Genomic DNA, 22,300 nt, shown 5'->3' with positions numbered 1-22,300 from the left:
AGGATAAGGGACTGAAGACCATCTCGACCTAGTGTTGTAAGTTTGTAGAGAACCGTGCGAACTAGAGGTCGTGGCAGGCAGTGGCCACGTGCAGAAATTTTGGAAGCCAGGTCGGTGGTAGGCTCATAACAAACAGGATCAGCCTATATAGCCCTCAAAGAAAAAAAAAACGATCAATCTATATAGTAATAAATAAAAGAAAGAGTTTCTATTACTACTATTTGTAGAGACATCAATAAAGCTACTATTTGTAGAGACATCAATAAAGCTGTGTCTGTTTTTCATAACATGGCTCAAGAGCCACACAGTTCCAAAGCACATAGCACTATTTAGATAAGTTCATCTAATCTACAACAATATCAAATGCAAAGAGTGAGATTATGCTACTTGGTAGTGTTCTTCCGAAACCCTTTTTCCGAACCTCTTACCATTACTGTCTAAAAATTCAAAATATGGTACTTTCTCCGCAAATCCGAAGCCGGTTACCACCACCACATGTGTAGAAATACCTCCAAGCCCATCTGATTCTTGAAATATTGGAGCATCCTTGTCGTACTCATATATGTGCTCTCCATCATACAGACCAAGGTAATTATGACTTATAGGAAAATAGGCGAGCATTACTGACTTGCTAAGCATGTTATCAATGGCGGCCTTCATGTTATGACGATCGAGCCCACTTGTGATATTATCATCAATGATGTCTATACTGCAGAATTCATAGAACTGGCTTATTTTGGATCTCTTGCCATTGAATTTTCTTTGCAAAAACAATACAAGATGGTAAAACCAAGCTGTACCTTGTGAAAACAATACCGTACAAGATGGCGAAGGAAGTGTAAGCTATGAAACAGCATCACTAAAAAAGTGGGTCATGTCATTGTTGTCTCGAGAAAGTACCTTTGTACGTAATATTATAATTCTACCGAGTTTTATGTGTTTTATATATTACAGTAGAAACTAGTGGTCAAAGTGGAGACATTATCGATGTCTGAAACAGACATGTATTTGTGGGGAGGGAGCAGCAGAGCAGAGTGTCAGACGACAGATTCTGCTGTAAGGGCACTTATCTAAACCGAAGATTTGTATTGTTGTACCGTGGATATCACATACACGTACCCCTAAGATGTTTGCCGCCTGCTCTGATCTCTTTGAATGGGCATGTTTTTTTTCTTCTTGTACAGATTGTGCATTCTTTCATGCTGATGCTTGATAGTTTTCAGCTTTTATTGTTTGGCATTTCAATTCGACATTGTTCTATGTCGTGTGTTGTGTTGGGTGCAGGGAAACGACTCGTTACACAAAATAGCCACGCGTTCCTCGGGCTAGCCCAGAAGTTATTCATGACAAGTCCAAGAGATTGGCATTGGGTGTCTTGGAACACTACAACAAAAAGAAGAAGGTGCACTACATGTTTTATTCGCTTCTACTGTCTAAAAGAATATGTAATATAATATATCTTGGATTGGTGAGTTCATGACCTTTTTTTATCTTCTGCCCAGATCAAATTCGTGCTCTTGGACGCCATGCTTTTCGTCAGCGTGCCTGAGCCACGTTGTTTGTATACACACCTTAACAACTGTTCTTTGCTGAGCTTTATTACTGTGGCAAGAGGAGGGCTTCAAGTGGCGACCTTGTGACTTTCTGTGAGCCGTTGGGTCCTGATTCTATTGGTGAGTTTTTCTTTCCTTTTTATCAGTTGAAATTCAACTACGTTTCTGCATAAAAGAATATATATGTCTCCTCTAAATTTAAAGCACCAGCTCGCAAGTAGACACATATAAATCAACTTGGATGCAAACCTATATCTTGCATGCTAGATATAATATAATGTTGCAGATAAGTGGACTATTATTACTATTTAGCACATGCAGTTTTCAGGTGGATATGTTGATGATTTCAGGTTTTGGTGGTTGGCTACTCCGGTTCTTCCCCTAGATGATCTTAGGGAGAAAATGTTTTTTAATAGAACAGATTATTGGACCTCTTCAAATAATTCAACACAGTCTGATGCTGAACTTAAACTACTCTGCCTCTATTGTTATCGAGACAAATAATAACACTACTAAGATCAATCCATTTTAGTTTCACTCACATATATTCTTAGTATCCCTACCAGTTCAATGTTCTGAACAAGCTGTTGCTTGTTTGCTGCAGCTGGACGTAAATTTCAGAAGCATGACGATACCCCGGTGCTGAGGAAGAACATCGACTTCACCTACTGCTTCGCCTGCAGCCAGAGGATGCTTCATCCCAAGGGTGAAAAATACATTGCTGGGCAGTGTAACATTCCGTACATTTACGACGGTATTCGTTAGTAGTATCTGGGCAACTATGATGTACTTACTGAGTGAAGGAAAAATTGTAGTTATGTATGTAATACCGAATTTTTGGAGGAAAAAAAGAGAGGAATTTGAACGTATTTTTGACTTTTGATCCGAGGCTCGTATGGACGATCGGAGACTGTGGTTGCGTTCATCTCGTCGAGACGAACCCATTTTGCTATTCATATGTCCGTTCCGGGCACTTTGAGACCCGTAGCCCCAATAAATTTAGACCGTTCGTTGTTTAAAAAAAAATAAAAAAAAAGAGAGAAGAGATAAAGCTCCGGTCGTCACTCGATCCATCCAGAGGTTTCGAGCGCTTGCGTCTCTTTTTTCTTCTCTCTCTCTCTCAGTCTGTCGCGCGCTCGAGCTCATCGCTATGCTCTGCGCCGAGCTCCCGCCGTCGTCTTGCCGCTGCTCGCCGCGCCGCTGCGCCGCGCCACCACCTGCTATGCGCCGTCGTCGCGCTGGGCCGGCTCTGCGCCGTCGCGCCAGGCTGTGCGTCCTGCCACCTCTGCGCTGAGCTGCTGCTGCCGCCGGTGCTGCGTGCTGCCGTGCCTCTGTGCTAATCGCTGTGTGAAGGAGCAGCAGCAGCCACAAGCCAGCCGGCCGAAGCAGCCAGCTGACCGATCGAAGAAGCAAGCAGCCAGCGCAGGAAGAAGCCAGGAAAGAGAAAGGAAGAAAGAAAAGAAAAGAAAAAGAAGAAGAAAAAAAAGGGAAGAAAAAAAAGAGAAAAGAAAAAAAGGGAAAGTTGGAAATTTCGGAATTTCGTCGGATGCGTCGTTCATCTTTCGAAGGCGATTTCTCAGTAATTTCTGGACGTTTGTGGTTGAATTAAATCAAATCAATCAATTCCTGTCGTATTATTTCATGTGATCAATAGTCTGTTTCGTTTCGATAATCATTATTGATTCGAAGATACGATATCCGAGTCGAAGTATTTATTTCGATCATCAGAGCGAAGTCTAATTAGTGAGATTTTAGTTCGACTCTGAATTGAAAATAGTGTATCATTTCATGTGATACAATTGTCTGTTCAGTTTTTCGGAATGTAGACGTATACGTGACGTTTTCAGACGTAGAATTGACGCTTCATATTTTATGTGTTTTAAATGTGTTTTAGTTCTAATAGTATGCCTGTACAGGTGGTACTATTTTCGGACGTTCTTGATCGAATTTTCTTCATCGTCGGTAAAGGCAAGTGAATGTATTGTATGACTATGCTTTAACTTAATATTGGGTTGCCTACATTCTTTAATTACAGTGTATTCATCTAATCTGAATGACTGATTCTGAGCTGGGTACTATGTTGTTTACGTTTCCAGAAGTTTACTCGATGATTGATTTATGAAGTGCAGTGGGCACGATATGCCATTCTGCAGTTGTTCATTAGTGTTGTATGCAATGTTTTTTTTGAAGTCTCAAGCATATTCCGGAAGTTATGTTGGTTATGCTTGAAGCACGTCATACATATACATCTCATGCATTGGAAGTTTGTCGTCGTCTTCTGGCCGCGACCGTACCGGTACAGTACCGTATGTCACCCGAGGAGGGGTACGGTGCACACCCTTACGTTACCCGAGGAGGGGTAAGGGTGAGGAGAGCATATCATGTGCATGGTTATGTCTTTTTATGAAATTCAATGAATCATTCGCATCAAATCTTATTTCCTTTGGTTAGCTTGTATATAGATATATATGCGGCTCTGAAGGCTTATACCAACCGAATGTTAAAATTTTTAATGTTATCGTTGGACTTGCTTAGTCATAATTGTTTCTCCTAGTGTTGGCGGTCTGTTTCATTACTATTTTCTATTTAGAATTGTTAGCACATTCAACTGTGGCTAAATAGCTTTTTGTTAAAGTACCTTTCACTTGCTGAGATTTTTGAATCTCACCCGTGCTTTCTTTACAGGTATGTTTAGATGTTGACGTGCATTTTAGGGATGGATCTTGGTAGCTGCACACACTACCTCATCACCATGTTGATAGCTCAACCGGTGTTATAAATGGTGGTTTTGGTGGTCTGTCGTTTGCTTGGTTTATGTCGTGGTACGACGCTGGTAGCGTCGTGAAGGTTTCTATATATATATGCCGGTTATGTCATATACTGTCTGCCTGTGATCTCTATTGGTCAGTTATACCGTCCTATAGAGGAAATGTCGTCAAAATTTTCTGTTTTCATATAATTAGGCTTAGTGGTAAAGTAGGGTGTTACAGCTTGGTATCAGAGCCTAGGCTTTAGGTCCTAGGTAATTGAATGATGAGCTTGACACACTTGCACAAATAGAATGGGTATGGGATGCATTGCATTGTATACGTCTTGTTTATCTTTGTTCGCTTATGTTCGCTATCTCAAATAAGTATTATTGAAGTTACTTGTTTGATTGTCCACATATTCTTTAGTGTTTTATCATTGATATATATTGTTAAGTTGTTGGAGTCAGTTTCGTTGGAACGGTGGAATTGTCAGGGCGTTAAAATGGTTACCTTGGTCATTAGAACCTGAGAAGTTTCAGAGGATCAATAGCATAACTATTGTATGGCACTGCAGATGGGTTAAGTGGAGGGCCCCCATGATGCCTTTTCTGCATTGTCAGGTGAGGTTGACCAAGAGTTAGGTTTGCGATCCAACTATCCACATACAGAGCGAATATTTTAGGTACGAGATGGACTGGCCCCCATGTCGTTGACCCTAACTATTCGTTCTCGAAATGTCGGAGAAATGGATCGATATGTGCCTTACCATATAAGATAAGGTGATAATGTTTTCAACCAAACCATTAGAATGGTGTAGGATTTCTTTTCCCCATGGAGTCGGGGCAATCTTTTTGTCGATTGTGTGAAGATGTGTTGATAGTGAGATTCTAATAGGGTTCTGAGAGTTTTTCTAATCTTTTGCTAGACTTGTACCCTAGTTGTTGATGTTTTGAGGATTAGTTAACACCTCGTGTTTAAGTTGAAATGTTTACATACCTTATGTGTCAGTTTCTTTAATATCTAAGAATAATCTTTTATGGTTGGAATATCTATACATGTTTTGAAATGATTATTTGAGGTAGTTATTTTGTTAAGTTAGCCTTTGTGGAAGAGTCCACTGGCTATGGGAGTTGGAGTCATCAATTGCGTTGCAGCGACTGATTCGCGTCATAGTGACGCTAGGGCGTTGGTGTTGTTTAGAGGTTGTCGGAAAAATTGTGGCCTATAACATCATTATGAGGTGCTATGTTGGCGTGTCGTTATGGGAGTTGGTAGTTGAGTCTGATAAAATTCTACTCGCCGAGTAGATTCCGAAGATAAGGGTTATTTGAATCTTTCCTGGCTAAGTAACTAGAGGTATCACTAGAGCCTGTTGTAGCAATTCTTCGAGTGGTTCTTGGTATGTGGTTTGCTTTGAGACTTTCTTTCTTAGATTTCATGAATTGAGTGGATCTGAAGAAGTGGCTAGATCCTGGCTTAAGATTTTCCCGCAATGGAGCAGGTTTGTGTTTGTTGCTCCAGTTTATTCTCTAAGCTGAAGTTTTAGACAGGAAGTGTCTGGGTAGGTTTGCATACTGGAAGCTTGTTCCTATTGGGAGTAAATATCTGCTGTTACATAAAGCGATACTCTACGTACTTGGTCGCTAAGATGTCAATACGTGTTTTGAGAATAGCTTAAAATCGGTTTTATCTAAACTCTGGTTTGAGGGAAGAGCATTGTAAATAGTGGAGTTTATTCCAGAATTTAAGTGCTGAGATTAAAGTTATGTTTGGGAGCTAAGGGTTGCTCTCCTGTTTAAAGGAGTGTTGTGAAAGAGGATGAACCATTGGGGTGTATCTTTGTAGTTTTGTTGCTATTTAGGAGAGGGTATGCCTTCTAAGGACCCGGAGAGAAGCATTGTATACTAACGCTCAACCCGTTGACGGTAAACTGGTGTTGCAAATGGTGTTTTCTAAACTAAATTGGAGTTGGATTAACAAGGTTGAGTTTGTAGAAGTCATATTTTCAACCCTCTTCATGAGCATTCCGCAGTGATTATCTTGTCGGCTAGATTAACTGATGTCTTTTCAACTTTCGAGGAGGATGTGTCTTTGCATGCAATTCTACTTTGAAGAAGTTGTGGTGTGGTTACCGATAGTATGACTGGCCTGGGAATGTGAGCAAGATGTGAAGTTCTTTAGTATGCCAGTTTGGCATGTTTCTGAACGTACCGGTCAACACAATTTATCTATTGGTCCAACTGCCTTTGAATGGAAGTGTTCTGGTATTCAAGTTGGAAAGTGCAAGTCTAAACTTGTACCATGAAGGATGAGTCGTCCGATGTTTGGAAGGATTGAGTTAGGCAAGTGGTTGTAATCTCCTGTTCACCCCTTCTAGACTTGGTGATACATCGGGATGAGAGTGACCAACTGGAGGTTTATATCTTAACGTTGTGACTGTCTCTTGTGTAGATTTACCCGCACTCGTATTTTTGGAGTTAGTGATGTTGGTAGAAGAGGTGAAGTGTTGATGTTTCTTTAATCCTGAACCATAAAGGTTTTAAATTGATCCTTCCTGTGAAGGAGTTGAAGTTGAAGCGAAGAAGGTTTATATTCTTATTGGGGGTTTCGACCCGAGTTTGTGGAGATAGCCAAACAATATTTTTGGTGTGATTGCATTCACCAAAAAGGATGTTTCTGGGCAATTAATGCCTTGGTTTTAGAACTAGTCGAAGAGAGTGTCTCATAATTGACTGGTATAGTATTAGCAGAAATGTTGTGTGTTCTTGGATTCGTTTTCCCTTCTAAAAGTGAGAAGGCAATGAAATGATAAAGACCGTCCAATGTAACATAGATTCAGGGTTTTCTTGGATTCGCTGGCCAGTATCGACATTTTATACAAGGTTTTCTTTTATTGCAAAGCCTATGATTAGACTTACCGAGAAATATGTTCCATTTGTATGGACTGATGAATGTGAGGTCAGTTTCCAAACATTAAAGAATAAGTTGGTGAACGCTCCTATTTTGGCTTTGCCCGAGAGTGGTAAACGTTTCATAGTTTACACTGATGTTTCTCGAATTGGACTTGGCTGTGTCCTTATGCAAGAAGGTCGGGTAATTGCATATGCTTCTAGACAATTGAAAACTCATGAACAGAATTATCCCACTCATGATTTAGAATTGGCTGTAGTGGTTTTTGCCTTGAAGAGTTGGAGGCATTACCTGTATAGTGAGTCATGTGATATTTTCACTGATTATAAGAGTCTCAAGTATATTTTCACTCAAAGAGATCTGAATTTGAGACAACGAAGATGGTTAGAATTAATCGAAGACTATGATCTGACGATTCAGTATCATCCCAGAAAGGCAAATGTGGTAGCTGACGCCCTTAGTAGAACAGGTGTACCTAAAGCAATAATATCTTTATATTCAGACTTGGATCGGATGGGGATATCTTTTTGTTTTGCTGGCACTGTGCAGATAGAAACTCAAATGATCATCCAATCTGCTATACCTGAACGTGTACGTGAAGCTCAACAGCATGATCATCTTCTTTTAGAAGTTCGAAAGAGAATTTCAGCAGGAGGATCAAAAGAGTTTAGTGTTGATGAGCATGATGCAATACGCTTCAGAGGACGTCTTTGTGTACCACAGAAGACAGATGTGAAAATGGATATATTGAGAGAAGCTCATTGGACTCCTTATACAATTCATCCGTGTGGAACTAAAATGTATCGAGATCTAAAGCAAAATTTTCGGTGGAAAAGGATAAAAGTGGATATTGCTAAGTATGTTGCAGCTTGTGGTTTCTGCCAACAGGTAAAGGCTGAGCATAAAAGACCTGCGGGATTAATGCAATCCTTAGAAATTCCAGAATGAAAATAGGAACATATCACTATGGACTTTGTTGCTGGGTTGCCTCGTTCACCTCGAGGCAGAGATGCTATTTGGGTTGTCGTGGATAGGCTTACAAAAATCTACACATTTCATTCCAATGAAGACAACCAGTTCGGCACATGATTTGGCTCCCTTGTATATCAGGGAAATAGTGAGGTTGCATGGTGTGCCAAAATCGATCATTTCAGATCGGGATTCCAAATTTGTATCCCAGTTTTAGCAGAGTTTGCTTATAATAATAGCTATTAAGTTAGTATTCGGATGGCTCCTTTTGAGGCCCTGTATGGCCGAAGGTGTGTTTCCCCTTTGTGTTGGGACTCTGTCGGAGAGAGATCACTACTTGATCCAAATTTGGTCCAGCAAACCTCAGAGAAGGTATAACAAATACGTCAGAACCTGTTGGCTGCTCAAAGTCAACAGAAGAGCTATGCAGATATCTGGAGACGAGACCTAGAATTTACAGTTGGTGACTATGTTCTTCACATAGTGTCGCCAACTAAAGGTGTTGTATGTTTTGGTATCTCTGGGAAGCTTAACCCGAGATACATTGGTCCTTTTCTAATCACAGACCGAGTAGGCAGTTTGGAATACCGTCTTGAGTTACCAGACTCAATGAGTGGAGTACATAAGGTCTTCCATGTTTCTATGCTAAGAAAATATTTCAGAGACCCTGAGCATAAAATTGATGTTGAATCGATCACGATAGAGAAAGATCTGACCATAAAGTGCCACCCGATACGTATTTTGGGCTCCTCACAGCGAGTTATGAGGAGGAGGACTATCAAGTTTGTGAGAGTCCTTTTGACAACTCAAACAGAACGAGAAGCAACTTGGGAACTTGAAGAACAAATGCGCAAAGAGTATCCTGAGCTCTTTGAGACTGGTGAGTCATAAGTTTTGAAATATTTTTACCTCTGTTCCATAGTTGCCATGGAAGCGGCAGAATTCGGGGACGAATTCCTTTAACGGGGGGAGAATGTAATACCGAATTTTTGGAGGAAAAAAAGAGAGGAATTTGAACGTATTTTTGACTTTTGATCCGAGGCTCGTATGGACGATCGGAGACTGTGGTTGCGTTCATCTCGTCGAGACGAACCCATTTTGCTATTCATATGTCCGTTCCGGGCACTTTGAGACCCGTAGCGAGCCCAATAAATTTAGACCGTTCGTTGTTTAAAAAAAAAAAAAGAGAGAAGAGATAAAGCTCCGGTCGTCACTCGATCCATCCAGAGGTTTCGAGCGCTTGCGTCTCTTTTTTCTTCTCTCTCTCTCTCAGTCTGTCGCGCGCTCGAGCTCATCGCTATGCTCTGCGCCGAGCTCCCGCCGTCGTCTTGCCGCTGCTCGCCGCGCCGCTGCGCCGCGCCACCACCTGCTATGCGCCGTCGTCGCGCTGGGCTGGCTCTGCGCCGTCGCGCCAGGCTGTGCGTCCTGCCACCTCTGCGCTGAGCTGCTGCTGCCGCCGGTGCTGCGTGCTGCCGTGCCTCTGTGCTAATCGCTGTGTGAAGGAGCAGCAGCAGCCACAAGCCAGCCGGCCGAAGCAGCCAGCTGACCGATCGAAGAAGCAAGCAGCCAGCGCAGGAAGAAGCCAGGAAAGAGAAAGGAAGAAAGAAAAGAAAAGAAAAAGAAGAAGAAAAAAAAGGGAAGAAAAAAAAGAGAAAAGAAAAAAAGGGAAAGTTGGAAATTTCGGAATTTCGTCGGATGCGTCGTTCATCTTTCGAAGGCGATTTCTCGGTAATTTCTGGACGTTTGTGGTTGAATTAAATCAAATCAATCAATTCCTGTCGTATTATTTCATGTGATCAATAGTGTGTTTCGTTTCGATAATCATTATTGATTCGAAGATACGATATCCGAGTCGAAGTATTTATTTCGATCATCAGAGCGAAGTCTAATTAGTGAGATTTTAGTTCGACTCTGAATTGAAAATAGTGTATCATTTCATGTGATACAATTGTCTGTTCAGTTTTTCGGAATGTAGACGTATACGTGACGTTTTCAGACGTAGAATTGACGCTTCATATTTTATGTGTTTTAAATGTGTTTTAGTTCTAATAGTATGCCTGTACAGGTGGTACTATTTTCGGACGTTCTTGATCGAATTTTCTTCATCGTCGGTAAAGGCAAGTGAATGTATTGTATGACTATGCTTTAACTTAATATTGGGTTGCCTACATTCTTTAATTACAGTGTATTCATCTAATCTGAATGACTGATTCTGAGCTGGGTACTATGTTGTTTACGTTTCCAGAAGTTTACTCGATGATTGATTTATGAAGTGCAGTGGGCACGATATGCCATTCTGCAGTTGTTCATTAGTGTTGTATGCAATGTTTTTTTTGAAGTCTCAAGCATATTCCGGAAGTTATGTTGGTTATGCTTGAAGCACGTCATACATATACATCTCATGCATTGGAAGTTTGTCGTCGTCTTCTGGCCGCGACCGTACCGGTACAGTACCGTATGTCACCCGAGGAGGGGTACGGTGCACACCCTTACGTTACCCGAGGAGGGGTAAGGGTGAGGAGAGCATATCATGTGCATGGTTATGTCTTTTTATGAAATTCAATGAATCATTCGCATCAAATCTTATTTCCTTTGGTTAGCTTGTATATAGATATATATGCGGCTCTGAAGGCTTATACCAACCGAATGTTAAAATTTTTAATGTTATCGTTGGACTTGCTTAGTCATAATTGTTTCTCCTAGTGTTGGCGGTCTGTTTCATTACTATTTTCTATTTAGAATTGTTAGCACATTCAACTGTGGCTAAATAGCTTTTTGTTAAAGTACCTTTCACTTGCTGAGATTTTTGAATCTCACCCGTGCTTTCTTTACAGGTATGTTTAGATGTTGACGTGCATTTTAGGGATGGATCTTGGTAGCTGCACACACTACCTCATCACCATGTTGATAGCTCAACCGGTGTTATAAATGGTGGTTTTGGTGGTCTGTCGTTTGCTTGGTTTATGTCGTGGTACGACGCTGGTAGCGTCGTGAAGGTTTCTATATATATATGCCGGTTATGTCATATACTGTCTGCCTGTGATCTCTATTGGTCAGTTATACCGTCCTATAGAGGAAATGCCGTCAAAATTTTCTGTTTCCATATAATTAGGCTTAGTGGTAAAGTAGGGTGTTACAATGTACTTGTAAGATTTGCTGCTATTCCGCATCATCAGGATACATGTTCGTCTTTATATGTTATCTGGACTTATGTAAGCTAATAATAATAGTTATCCATTTTTGTGCGATTATAAGGACTAATAATAGTTATATGACGGTGAAGCAGAGGAGAAAACAGATGCATATCGGCATTCAAAACTCCTCATCGTATAGAAAACTATTTTCGAGAAATTAATTAAAGCATATCTAGTTTTCATTTACATGTATCTCTTGTGAAATAAGTGCAAAGGTACCCAAGTCAGAAAAACATATGAACCAGCACCTGAATGTGCAGACTGTGGAAACATTTAGAAATTCTCATCTTAATCACTATTTCACCAGGCAAGACCCACTAAAAATATATACTCGAAACTGACACAAGTTGTGATCAGTGGCAGAAAATCAGGGAGAAGTATGCAACTTAACAACCTTGAGGCAATAATAAGTCAATGACAGGAAGTAAACTTGCTTTACTTGCAAGTTAGGAGTTCAATCAGGATTGTACAACAAGTCCTCCAACCTTCACGGCCAAATAGAAGTCTCTAGCTGGAAACAGACTACAATAGAGGCGTTGCAACGGTATGAAAACTATGAGTAATCGTAGAGGGAAATACTCTTGTCATCTGACACGCTAGCAAGCCGGCCTGCGCGGACTCCCATCCCTCCCGGTGGTCGGAAGGCCACAGCCCAGACCTGGTCTGAGTGGTTGCTCATCGTCTGCACTGACGTCCTTGTGTTGATGTCCCAAAGCCGGACCGTGCGGTCGCTAGAGCCTGTCACTACCGCCATGCCATCCGGGCTCACGTCGATGCTCAGCACCCAGCTCGCGTGCCCAGACATGGCCCCAATGAGGCTCTTCTCCTTGGCATCGTAGATGTGGATGTGGCAGTCGTCACTGGCAGTGAAGAGCACGTGGGGGTCCACAGGGGAGAACACCATGGACCTCACTGGCATGTGGTGGCCCTCCAGGTGGTGGAGGAACTTCATGCGGACTGCGTCATACACAGCAATGGTGCCATCCATGGATCCACAAGCTAACAGCTTTCCATCAGGGCTCCAGGCAACAGATAGGACAAACTTGCCGCTGCCTGTTTTATCTGGGTGAGCTCCCTCCGGACGTGGGACAGCGAGACTGGCAATTGGCTGCCACTTCTCCGTGTCCCAGAGCTTCACTGACCCACTGCCACCACCAGCGGCAGCCAGAGCATTACCCTGGGAAGGAAAGCATATAGTTTAGCCCATCCTATCAAGTGTAAATAACAACATTGAAGAAAGAACAACCAATTTGATAAACTGAAGCCACAGGAAATAAGGCTAATTCAGTTACTATTTGCCATCATCTGTACTACCTGAAGTTACAAGTACAACATAATGTGTCATACCAGCAGTCTAGGTTATAGACAAAACAGAATATGTTAATTAATATGCCTAACAATGCCAATTGACACAGTGCAGGATCTACCACCATGTTGAACCAGGTTACATTGAATTAGACATGAACAAATCTGTCAGATATGCAGTGATGCAAGCATACTCAGTATAAGGAAAAGCAGGACTTAATTTCAAGCTCGAACAGGGTTCAGGACAAGTCAAATTATTGTGTCACAAGACCCAGTACGATCTAGAACATCGCAAGGTGAATGACATCTAGAAGACTGTCTAAGTGAAACTGACAACAGCTTCACTACTTTGGCAAACCAAATTTTCTAGCAGTATTTACATGCTGTCCAAATGTGACAAGAATTAGATCTACTTCATAACAAATACAAATTAGAGGTATTCGTCGACAAGCTTTCTTAAATATAATAAAGGTTCTGAAGCAGTCCACAAGCAAAAATGAACTCCCAAATTAATTTAACCCCATAATTATTGCAATTTTCATCAACTGAATGTACTGACGGTATGTACGATAGTGAGAACTGCTTTATCAAACAAAAGCATAATGAAAGCCTGATACAGCATTATAATAAAAATCTAAGGACATAAGCTGTCACAAAGAGGTCAGCACAAGCTTTGCAACAATGTGTGTTAACTAATTATGCATGACCTGCATAATTAGTTAAGTTGTGTACGTACTCGCTGCATGACCTGCAACCTTAGCCCTTCTTATCAGAAGCAGAAGCAGGTGTCTTCAAGGCAGTTTCAGCTGCTCTTTTCTTGCCAACTTCAGGCTACAACAAAGAGCAAACAGGGGTCAAACAACATTGTGGAAGCATAAGAGAACAAGGGCAACTATCTGGTGCACACCTTCTTACGAATTGGAGTTTGTTCATCTTCCGAATCATCTCCCAGAACAAAGCGGGAGGAATTCTGGATGAGATCGCCATAGTTTGTCCATCTCCAATATCCCACGGAATTGTCAGGCTGCGTATCTGCCATGCAATCTAAGATAAGAGGTTGAGGGGTATATATTTAAGCACACTCATCAGTGAAGCACACATTTCGTTTCTCTCACCTCACAAAGATGGGATGCGATTAGTCAGTCATTCGAAACAGCTCTTCAATCGTCACCAACTCTTTGCACATTGTCAGATTTAGAGCGTTTACTGTTCATTTTGATAGACATGAAGAAACCCATGGGTAATCTCACAAAATTGGGGTGCATGGTTTAGTCGGTCATTGGAAACTGATGCCAAATTTCAACAAGTGTTCGCTTCGCATTGCCTTCTTTTTTTCTGTTTCCTTTTTTTAGGGGAAGCAGAGAGCTTTGTCGTTATCAATCGACGAAATACATCCGAGATGGAGGCTAGAAACAAGAAATTGAGCATGTGGAGAGCAAGAAACGGGGCTTTCTTTGGAAAAAAAAGCTGATTACTTCACCGTGTGAGATCATGTTTTATGCCTGACCATTTCTAAAACAATGGGCAGAGCTTCAGAATGGACCTGGTGAAAGAAGGCATCGTGCATGGAATTGATGGAGCGCTCTACATACACTTCCCATGCCAGATCATCCAGCAGCAGAAGACGATGACGGTGAGGGTGTGAAGTAACCACATGCAAGTATCGAAGTTTTCGGCTGCCCTGTTCTGCAAGGGAAGAGTGATTGCCAGATTGGTGAAGATCAACCTCACTTGTCTGAATGTTTCTTGATTCTCAATGTCTCTTTTTCCGCATCTGTAGCAGTGGTCCTGGTCTTGAGACCGAGACGGGGATGTACTTGCTTGCATTTTACTTTCCAGCTTCTTTCTTCTTGTAACACTTTGTTTCCGTTATCAACTTATCATGTAACAGGAAAAGGCTCCAAAACAGGAGCTGGGCGAGAGATCGAGGCCCACCAGCCAGTAAAGAACAGATGTTAGAGAGCTGGTAATAAAACATGTGGACACTCCTAGCTCTAGATAGCATGAACAAGGTTAGGATCGAGCAAGTTCTCCTGTTGAAGCAGCTAGCTAGCCTCCATTCATCTAAATCTAATTTTGATTCAGTGAAGCAGAGAACAAGAGTATTTAAGTGATCTGATCAGTGAAGCAGAGATTTAAGTCTCTCGCCTCACAAGACTGGGATGCATGATTCAGTTAAGGCCGCACTTGGATCTAACAAAGATAAGCTAGGTAATCAAGGTATGCTCACATCTCGTCGACCGGCCACTGTGCTGCTTGCCGTCCAGCGCGAGTCTCGGATGATCGCTCGGTTCAGATCTGCCTCAGTGCGGTTGGCCACACGATCGGCCAACCCTAGTCCCACACGGCATTGGGCTTTTTAGTTTTCTGGCAGTTGCTCGGTGTAGTAGGAAGAATGGGTGGTGTGGGAGTGACTCACTTGATGTACTTGCAGGTTGTTGCCGAAGATATAAAATGGCTGACTCTTGAGAAGGGAAGTAAATTTTATAAGATGTTTGAGAGAAGGACTCTTATAAGATCTTCATCCGTGCCACGTATACTTGATCAAACAGTGTGTGCTTGTGTCTGTCTGCGCGATAAAAGACACGTATCGGATGCAAACACGGATCTACACGTGAGATCTGATCTTAGAATTTGATTCCATTGAAAAGTTCACACCGCTGAGAAAGAGGGCAAGCAACAGAGCCCATTTATTTCGTCGATGTGCCTGCTCTGTCCAGGTTCATCTCCTCCCTCTCTCTCCTCTCTCTGTCTGGTCTTGATGCAGTGGAACTGTAATTTAGAGCAATCTCCTCCCCCTCCTCTCTCTCTCTCCCGTGGTTCAATTTCCCCGATACCAATCAACTGATGAGGTGATCAATTAAGGGTTCGTTTCATCTGGTGGAGCTAATACGAGATGGAGCAGGTGTTGATCTGAAGGGGAGCAATGGAGATGCAGAGGTGAAAAAGGGAGGGTATCAAGGTGATTTAGGATCTGTTTGTTTGGATTTTTGTTTCTGGTTTTTTAAAAGTTATGTTTTTTTTCTGAAAAAATATTTTTGGATTTTAGCTGTTGGATTTTACATCAATTTTTTTGATTTATCAGCACACTACTTCTCATAAAAAACTACTCTCAGCTAGCTTCTCAACTTCTAGTTCATTTTCTCAGAAGTAAACTTTTGACTTCTCCAGAAACCACTTTTCGGCAAACCCGTTTGTTTGACTTCTGGCTTCTGGGCTTCCAACAGAAGCAGAAGGCAGAAGCAGTCTGAAACAAACAGACCTTTAGTCGAGAAGATGAGAAGTTGACGGTGCGGTCCGAGTTCGTATGGCTTTGTTCAGCGTGAGTAGAGAAGAAAAGTTGCTTTTGATATTTATACCAATTTGCTTACGAAATATCTAAAGTTACTTCTTTTTTTCTTATTTTGCTTCTTCAAAACCATCCTATTTTTGTGCAAATTTCTCCTATTTTTGGCTTATGAAAATTTTCCAAAGTTTCTTTTAGGTTTGTATAATCTTGCTTGAGTATATGCAAATATTTGTCTCTAATTGCTTTTAGGTTCCACCTTGATTTGCTCAGGCAAAATTGAAAACAAACCGATTTTGTTGCGGGGAACAATAGAAATTGCTCTGATTTTTGTTTAAGAAATAAATGTATCTTATTTGCCTTCACATGTTTTCTATTTTGCTATAATTGATTTTTACATACATATTTAATATAATTGATTTTTTATATCTAGATGAATAAGGGGAGAACAGATGGTCTTCCCATCCGCATGGTGCATCTTTGCTCCCTGCATCGCTTCTCCGTGTTTCTTTCCTTCTCTGCCTGGTGAGTGACTAATTAACAAAATGGAATGGGTGGAAACAGTCAGACAATATTTTACTAGACAATAGTTTACTAAAAATAGGTATGCATATTTTTTATCTGCATTTGTTCTACGTCATCCGTTAAATTTAAAATTGAGAAGTGTGGGCGGACAACCTCGACGTCCAGCTCGGCGCCGGCATCGCTGTGACCGTTCAGTACCCGGCGCCGGCCAAGACTACAATGTGCTCAACGCAGAGCAGCGGTACGCCATTGTGAAGGCAATCGTGGACGTGCTGAAGCCGCTGCAGGTGGGCTCGCCATCTGCACCCGCGACGGCGAGGCCGGCTCGCCGCCTGGAGTTCAACCTCTCCGACTTCAACCCGGCCTTCGACCCCTTCGCCGCACGCTCCGATTCTAGCAGGTGTGCAGTTTCAGCGGCTCTTTTCCTGCCAGCTTCAGGCTACAACAACGAACAAGCCGGGTCAGACAAAGATTGTAGAAGCATAAGCGAACAAGGGCAACTACCTTCTTACGAGTTGGAGCTTGTTCATCTTCCGAAACATCTTCCGAATCATCACATGGATGAGATCACCGCAGTTTGTTCATCTCCAATATCTCACGGAATTGTCAGGCTGTGGAATTATCGGCCATGCAATCTACGATACAAGAGGTTGAGGGGTATATATTTAAGCACTCTCATCAGTGAAGCACACATTTCGTTTCTCTCGCCTCACAAGACTCTGGGATGCATGATTCAGTTTAAGTCATCCGGAACAACTGATCGATTGTCATCAACTCTGTCTGGTAACAAATTAGAAGTGTTTACTTCGCATTGGTAGACATGCAGAAAACATGGATAGTCCAAAGAAACCTCACGAAATTGGGATGGATGATTTAGTCAGTCGTTCGAAACTGCTGTCAAACTTAAGAGTGTATATTTCACAGTGATAGACATCTAGAACACAATAATAATACAAAGGAATGAACCTCACATGATCGGGATGGATGATTTTGTCAGTCGTTCAAAACTGATGCCAAATTTAGAGTGCTTTACTTCTCATTGTTTTTGTTTAAGAGTTGAATTTCAGGCACCGTCCGATAACAACCAATTGTCCAAAATATTTCATTACATCATAAACCCACATATTTAATGATCCTCTCCTTTTGAGCATGGCTTCACACCATATATTTGTGACAAAAAGTAATTTTACATACATCAACTTCTTTTTAAACCTGTTGCAAAGAATGTTTTATTCTATTCATATTTAATACAAATAAGCAAGTATGAAATGCTTGATTTAATTAAAGGTTGCGAGGACTTTGACATCTGAGCTGAAGGTGCTTGTTACTTCTGAGGGAGGGATCAAGTGACCAAGGGAGAAGGTTTGCATCCTGAATGGCATATGGTCAAGTTAATAAACATATACATTTTAGCAAACATTGAAGAACAGATGTAAGGGAGCTTCTTTGGTGCCACCTTTTATCGGTAGGCCTGTTAGCAAGGAGTTTGAAGCTTTAGTACTTTCAGTTAGACTGATTTTTCAATTGTCAATGGAAATAGAACCATCAGAACTCATAATTGTCCAGTTTTCATTTGAAGAAGGAAAAACAATCAAATTGTCAAGCTGTGTAGCCACTGGCTGCATGACCTGCAACCTTTGCCTTTTATCAGAAACAGAAGCAGGTGTCTTCAAGGCAGTTTCAGCTGCTCTTTTCTTGCCAACTTCAGGCTACAACAAAGAGCAAACAGGGGTCAAACAAGATTGTGGAAGCATAAGGGAACAAGGGCAACTATCTAGTGCACACCTTCTTACGAATTGGAGTTTGTTCATGTTCCGAATCATCTCCCAGAACAAAGCGGGAGGAATTCTGGATGAGATCGCCGTAGTTGGTCCATCTCCAATATCCCACAGAATTGTCAGGCTGCGTAGATATCGACCATGCAATCTAAGAAAAGAGGTTGAGGGGTATATATTTAAGCACTCGATCTCACCAGTGAAGCACACATTTCATTTCTCTCACCTCGCAAGAATGGGATGTATCATTTTTTTAAATTAAAGCGTTTACTTTGCATTGTTGATAGACATTTGTTTTTTGAAAGGGAATACAGTAGGGGAAACCCCCACTGTGGTCATGGGAAACAAATTCGTATTTCTAAAAAAATTGGAGGGCACTGGTAATTTTCGGTCCGATTTCGGTCAAATTTGATCAAAATTTGAATAATTGTGGTCAATTTTGAATAATTTTGGTCGATAAACCAAATATCGGGGGTGACCGATAGAACTGAAAATCGGCCAAAATTGGCCATTTTTTTCCATGACTGTGGTAGATATATATTAATATTAAAAAAGAAAAAATAAGCAATATAACAGAGAGAATAAACAAACAACAGCAGAGAACAAGAGGAAGAAGGAAGAGAGCCCATAACTACAAGAACTATACAAGAGAGCTTAACCAAGAAGAGACCCTAGAACTGAGGAGGGGGCTCAATCTATAAAGATGAAGAGACACATTGTTACAGAAACAAGCTTTCCACTGATGAAATGTCGGCTGAGACTGCTGAAAAATATAATCATTTCTTTCCTTCCAAATTTCCCAAGCACCAATGATAAAAACTTCCATGAAGAAATCATGCTGAAAATCTCTTTTTTCCTTTTTTTCAACATATCAAAGAAATAAAGAGAGAAATTCCAGGAGATACCAAGGGCTTCCCAATAACCGGAAATTGTTGATAAACATTGTAATACTGAATTTTGAAAAAAAAAAAAAGAGAAGAGGTTGACCAAATTTTTGACTTTTTAATCCGAGGCTCGTATCGACGATCGGAGACCGTGGTTGCGTTCATCTCGTCGAGACGAACCCATTTTGCTATTCATATGTCCGTTCCGGGCACTTTGAGACCCGTAGCGAGCCCAATAAATTTAGACCGTTCGTTGTTTTGAAAAAAAAATAAAAAAAAAGATAAGTATCGGATGGATCGGTCCTCAACCCGATCCATCCAGATACTTCGAGCTCTCGCGTTTCTGTCTCTCGTTGCCGCTGTTCTCTCTCTCTCTGTCTATCTCTCTCTCTCCCTGCGCAGCGCGTTCCCTGCCTCGCCGCCGCGCGCCGGCCATCACGTCGCTGCTATGCGCGCTGCTGACGAGCGCTGCTGCCCCGTGCCGTTTGCCAGTCGAGCCCAGCTCCCGCGTGCCGAGCGCCTGCGCCGCCGTCGCGCCGGGCCGGCTGCTGTGCCCGCACGCCGCTGCCGGGGTCTCCCTCTCTCTCTCTGTGTCTTGACCAAAGGAGCAAGCCAACAGCCGGTTGAAGAAGAAGCCAGGAAGAAGAAAAGGAAAAAAAAAGAGAGGAAAAAAAAGAAGAGGGAAAAAAAAGAAGAGAGAGGAAAAAGGTGAAAATTTTGGATTTTCGTCGAATTCGTCGTCAATCCTTCGAAGGTGATTCCTCAGTAATTTTTAGATGTTTATGGTTGGACTAAATTAAATTAATCAATTCTTGTCGTATTATTTCATGTGATTAATAGTCTGTTTCGTTTCGATAATCATTATTGATTCGAAGATACGACATCCGAGTCGAAGTATTCTTTTCGTTCATCGAAGCGAAATCTAATTAGTGAGAATTTTGGTTCGACTCTGAATTGGAAATAATGTACCATTTCATGTGATACGGTTTTCTGTTCGATTTTTTGAAATATAGGTGTATACGCGACGTTTTCAGACGTAGGATTGACGCTTCATATTTTATGTGTTTTAAATGTGTTTTAGTTCTAATAGTATGCCTGTACAGGTGATACTATTTCCGGACGTTCTTGATCGAATTTTCTTCATCGTCGGTAAAGGCAAGTGAATGTATTGTATGACTATGCTTTAACCTAATATTGGGTTGCTTACATTCTTTAATTACAGTGTATTCATCTAATCTGAATGACTGATTCTGGGCTGAGTACTATGTTGTTTACGTTTCCAGAAGTTTACTCGATGATTGATTTATGAAGTGCAGTAGGCACGATATGTCATTCTGCAGTTGTTCATTAGTGTTGTATGCAATATTTTTTTTGAAGTCTCAAGCATATTCCGGAAGTTATGTTGGTTATGTTTGAAGCACGTCATACATATACATCTCATGCATTGGAAGTTTGTCGTCATCTTCTGGCCGCGACCGTACCGGTACAGTACCGTATGTCACCCGAGGAGAGGTACGGTGCACACCCTTACGTTACCCGAGGAGGGGTAAGGGTGAGAAGAGCATGTCATGTGCATGGTTATGTCTTCTTGTGAAATTCAATGAATTATTCATATCAAATCTTATTTCCTTTAGTTAGCGTGTATATAGATATATATGCGGCTCTGAAGGCTTATACCAACCGAATGTTAAAATGTTTGATGTTATCGTTGGACTTGTTTAGTCATAACTGTTTCTCCTGGTGTTGGTGGTCTGTTTCATTACTAGTTTCTATTTAGAATTGTTAGCACATTCAACTGTGGCTAAATAGCTTTTTGTTAAAGTACCTTTCACTTGCTGAGATTTTTGAATCTCACATGTGTTTTCTTTACATGTATGTTTAGATATTGACGTGCATTTTGGGGATGGATCTCGGTAGTTGCACACACTAACTTATCACGATGTCGATAGCTCAACCGGTGTATACAAGTGGTGTGTATGATGGTCTGTCGTTTGTTTTTGTTTATGTTGTGGTACGACGCTGGTAGCGTCGTGGCGGACTCTATATATATGCTGGTTATATCTGTTTCTGCCTGCCTGTGATATTTCTTTTGATCAGTTATACCTCTCTATAGAGGAAATACTGCCAAAATTTTCTTTTTTTAAATAAATAGGTTTGGTTGTAAAGTAGGGTGTTACAAACATGCAGAAAAATGTTGATAAACATGCAGAACACATGGAAAACCTCACAAAATTGGGATGCATGGTTTAGCATTGGAAACTGACGTCAAATTTGAAGTGATATCTCTATATATATGTAACCGTACGTCGTGTTGACTTGTGATTAGCGATAGATAATTTGTCCTAGTCATGAGTAAGGCTGCGATTTGCAAACTCGAGCTAGATTCATTGAACCTGGTCCGATCGATCAGCATTCAGCATTCACGTGGCACTCATTGGCCGCTGCCTCACCTGGCCCGTTACGCTCGTTTCCTTTCCCCGTTTCTCTCGGCCCATTGTCCCGTAATGGGACTACTCCTTGGCATGATGAGCGATAATTAGACCAATATTGTCTCGTTAATGATGTGTGGCGGATCTTCGGCTCCGATATTTATATAGAATTTAGAGCATATAAGATAAAATATATATAATTTAAATATCTATTTTTAATTGAAAATAAGAAAAATATGACTTAACTAAATATCATCAATCTTTCCACAACTTCAACTTAAAAATTCTTAAAACTAAAAATAACTAATTTCAAAAAAATTTAAAACTAGAACTCTACTAAGCAAGTTCTCAGGCTGCGATTTGCAAACTCTAGCCTCATTGAACCTGGTCCGATCGATCAGCATCAAGCGGTCTAATCCAACTACTGCATAACGAATTCAACTCACGTAGAAACAAAAAGAAAATTACATGTGTGATAAAGTAAAAAAAAAGCCTTAGTTAAATGATTCAGAAGTTGAAAAACTAGTTGCGAGTAGTTTTTCTAAAAAGTGATGCGCTGAGAAGTTAAAAATTTATTGTAAAAGACAATAGCTAAAATCTAAAAGTAGCTTTCAGAAAAAACCAAAATACAGTTTTTTAGAAAAGCTAAAAGTAAATCTAAACCAACAAGCTCTTAGTCCTGGTCATGAGTTTTTTTTAAATCACAGCATCAGTTACAAG

The 22,300-nt window shown here is 41.1% G+C and overlaps 1 protein-coding gene, 3 long non-coding RNA genes and 1 pseudogene across 4 annotated transcripts; 4 read left to right on the top strand and 1 right to left on the bottom strand.

The window, feature by feature from the left end:
• Window positions 1–987: 987 nt before the first annotated feature.
• Window positions 988–2,318, top strand: LOC133886516 (uncharacterized; annotated as a pseudogene).
• Window positions 2,319–3,143: 825 nt separating this feature from the next.
• LOC133886985 (uncharacterized) lies at window positions 3,144–4,429 on the top strand. Its single transcript, XR_009903491.1, has 2 exons — window positions 3,144–3,681; window positions 4,239–4,429. It is a non-coding gene; the product is annotated as an uncharacterized LOC133886985 (long non-coding RNA).
• Window positions 4,430–10,013: 5,584 nt separating this feature from the next.
• On the top strand, window positions 10,014–11,207 carry LOC133886114 (uncharacterized). Its single transcript, XR_009903340.1, has 2 exons — window positions 10,014–10,459; window positions 11,017–11,207. It is a non-coding gene; the product is annotated as an uncharacterized LOC133886114 (long non-coding RNA).
• A 501-nt stretch (window positions 11,208–11,708) lies between these two features.
• LOC133886515 (WD repeat-containing protein VIP3-like) lies at window positions 11,709–12,562 on the bottom strand (the record flags this gene model as incomplete). The annotated part of the gene is made up of 1 exon (XM_062326195.1): window positions 11,709–12,562. A coding segment is annotated over one exon (633 nt), but the record flags the coding sequence as incomplete, so codon positions are not given.
• Window positions 12,563–19,470: 6,908 nt separating this feature from the next.
• On the top strand, window positions 19,471–21,234 carry LOC133886115 (uncharacterized). The gene is made up of 2 exons (XR_009903341.1): window positions 19,471–19,905; window positions 20,255–21,234. It is a non-coding gene; the product is annotated as an uncharacterized LOC133886115 (long non-coding RNA).
• Window positions 21,235–22,300: the final 1,066 nt, after the last annotated feature.

The sequence above is a fragment of the Phragmites australis genome, chromosome 12 (assembly GCF_958298935.1).
Source record: "Phragmites australis chromosome 12, lpPhrAust1.1, whole genome shotgun sequence".
Classification (NCBI taxonomy): Eukaryota; Viridiplantae; Streptophyta; class Magnoliopsida; order Poales; family Poaceae; genus Phragmites; species Phragmites australis.
The sequence above is the reverse complement of the archived record's forward strand: the minus strand, read 5'-3'. Positions and strand labels throughout refer to the sequence as shown.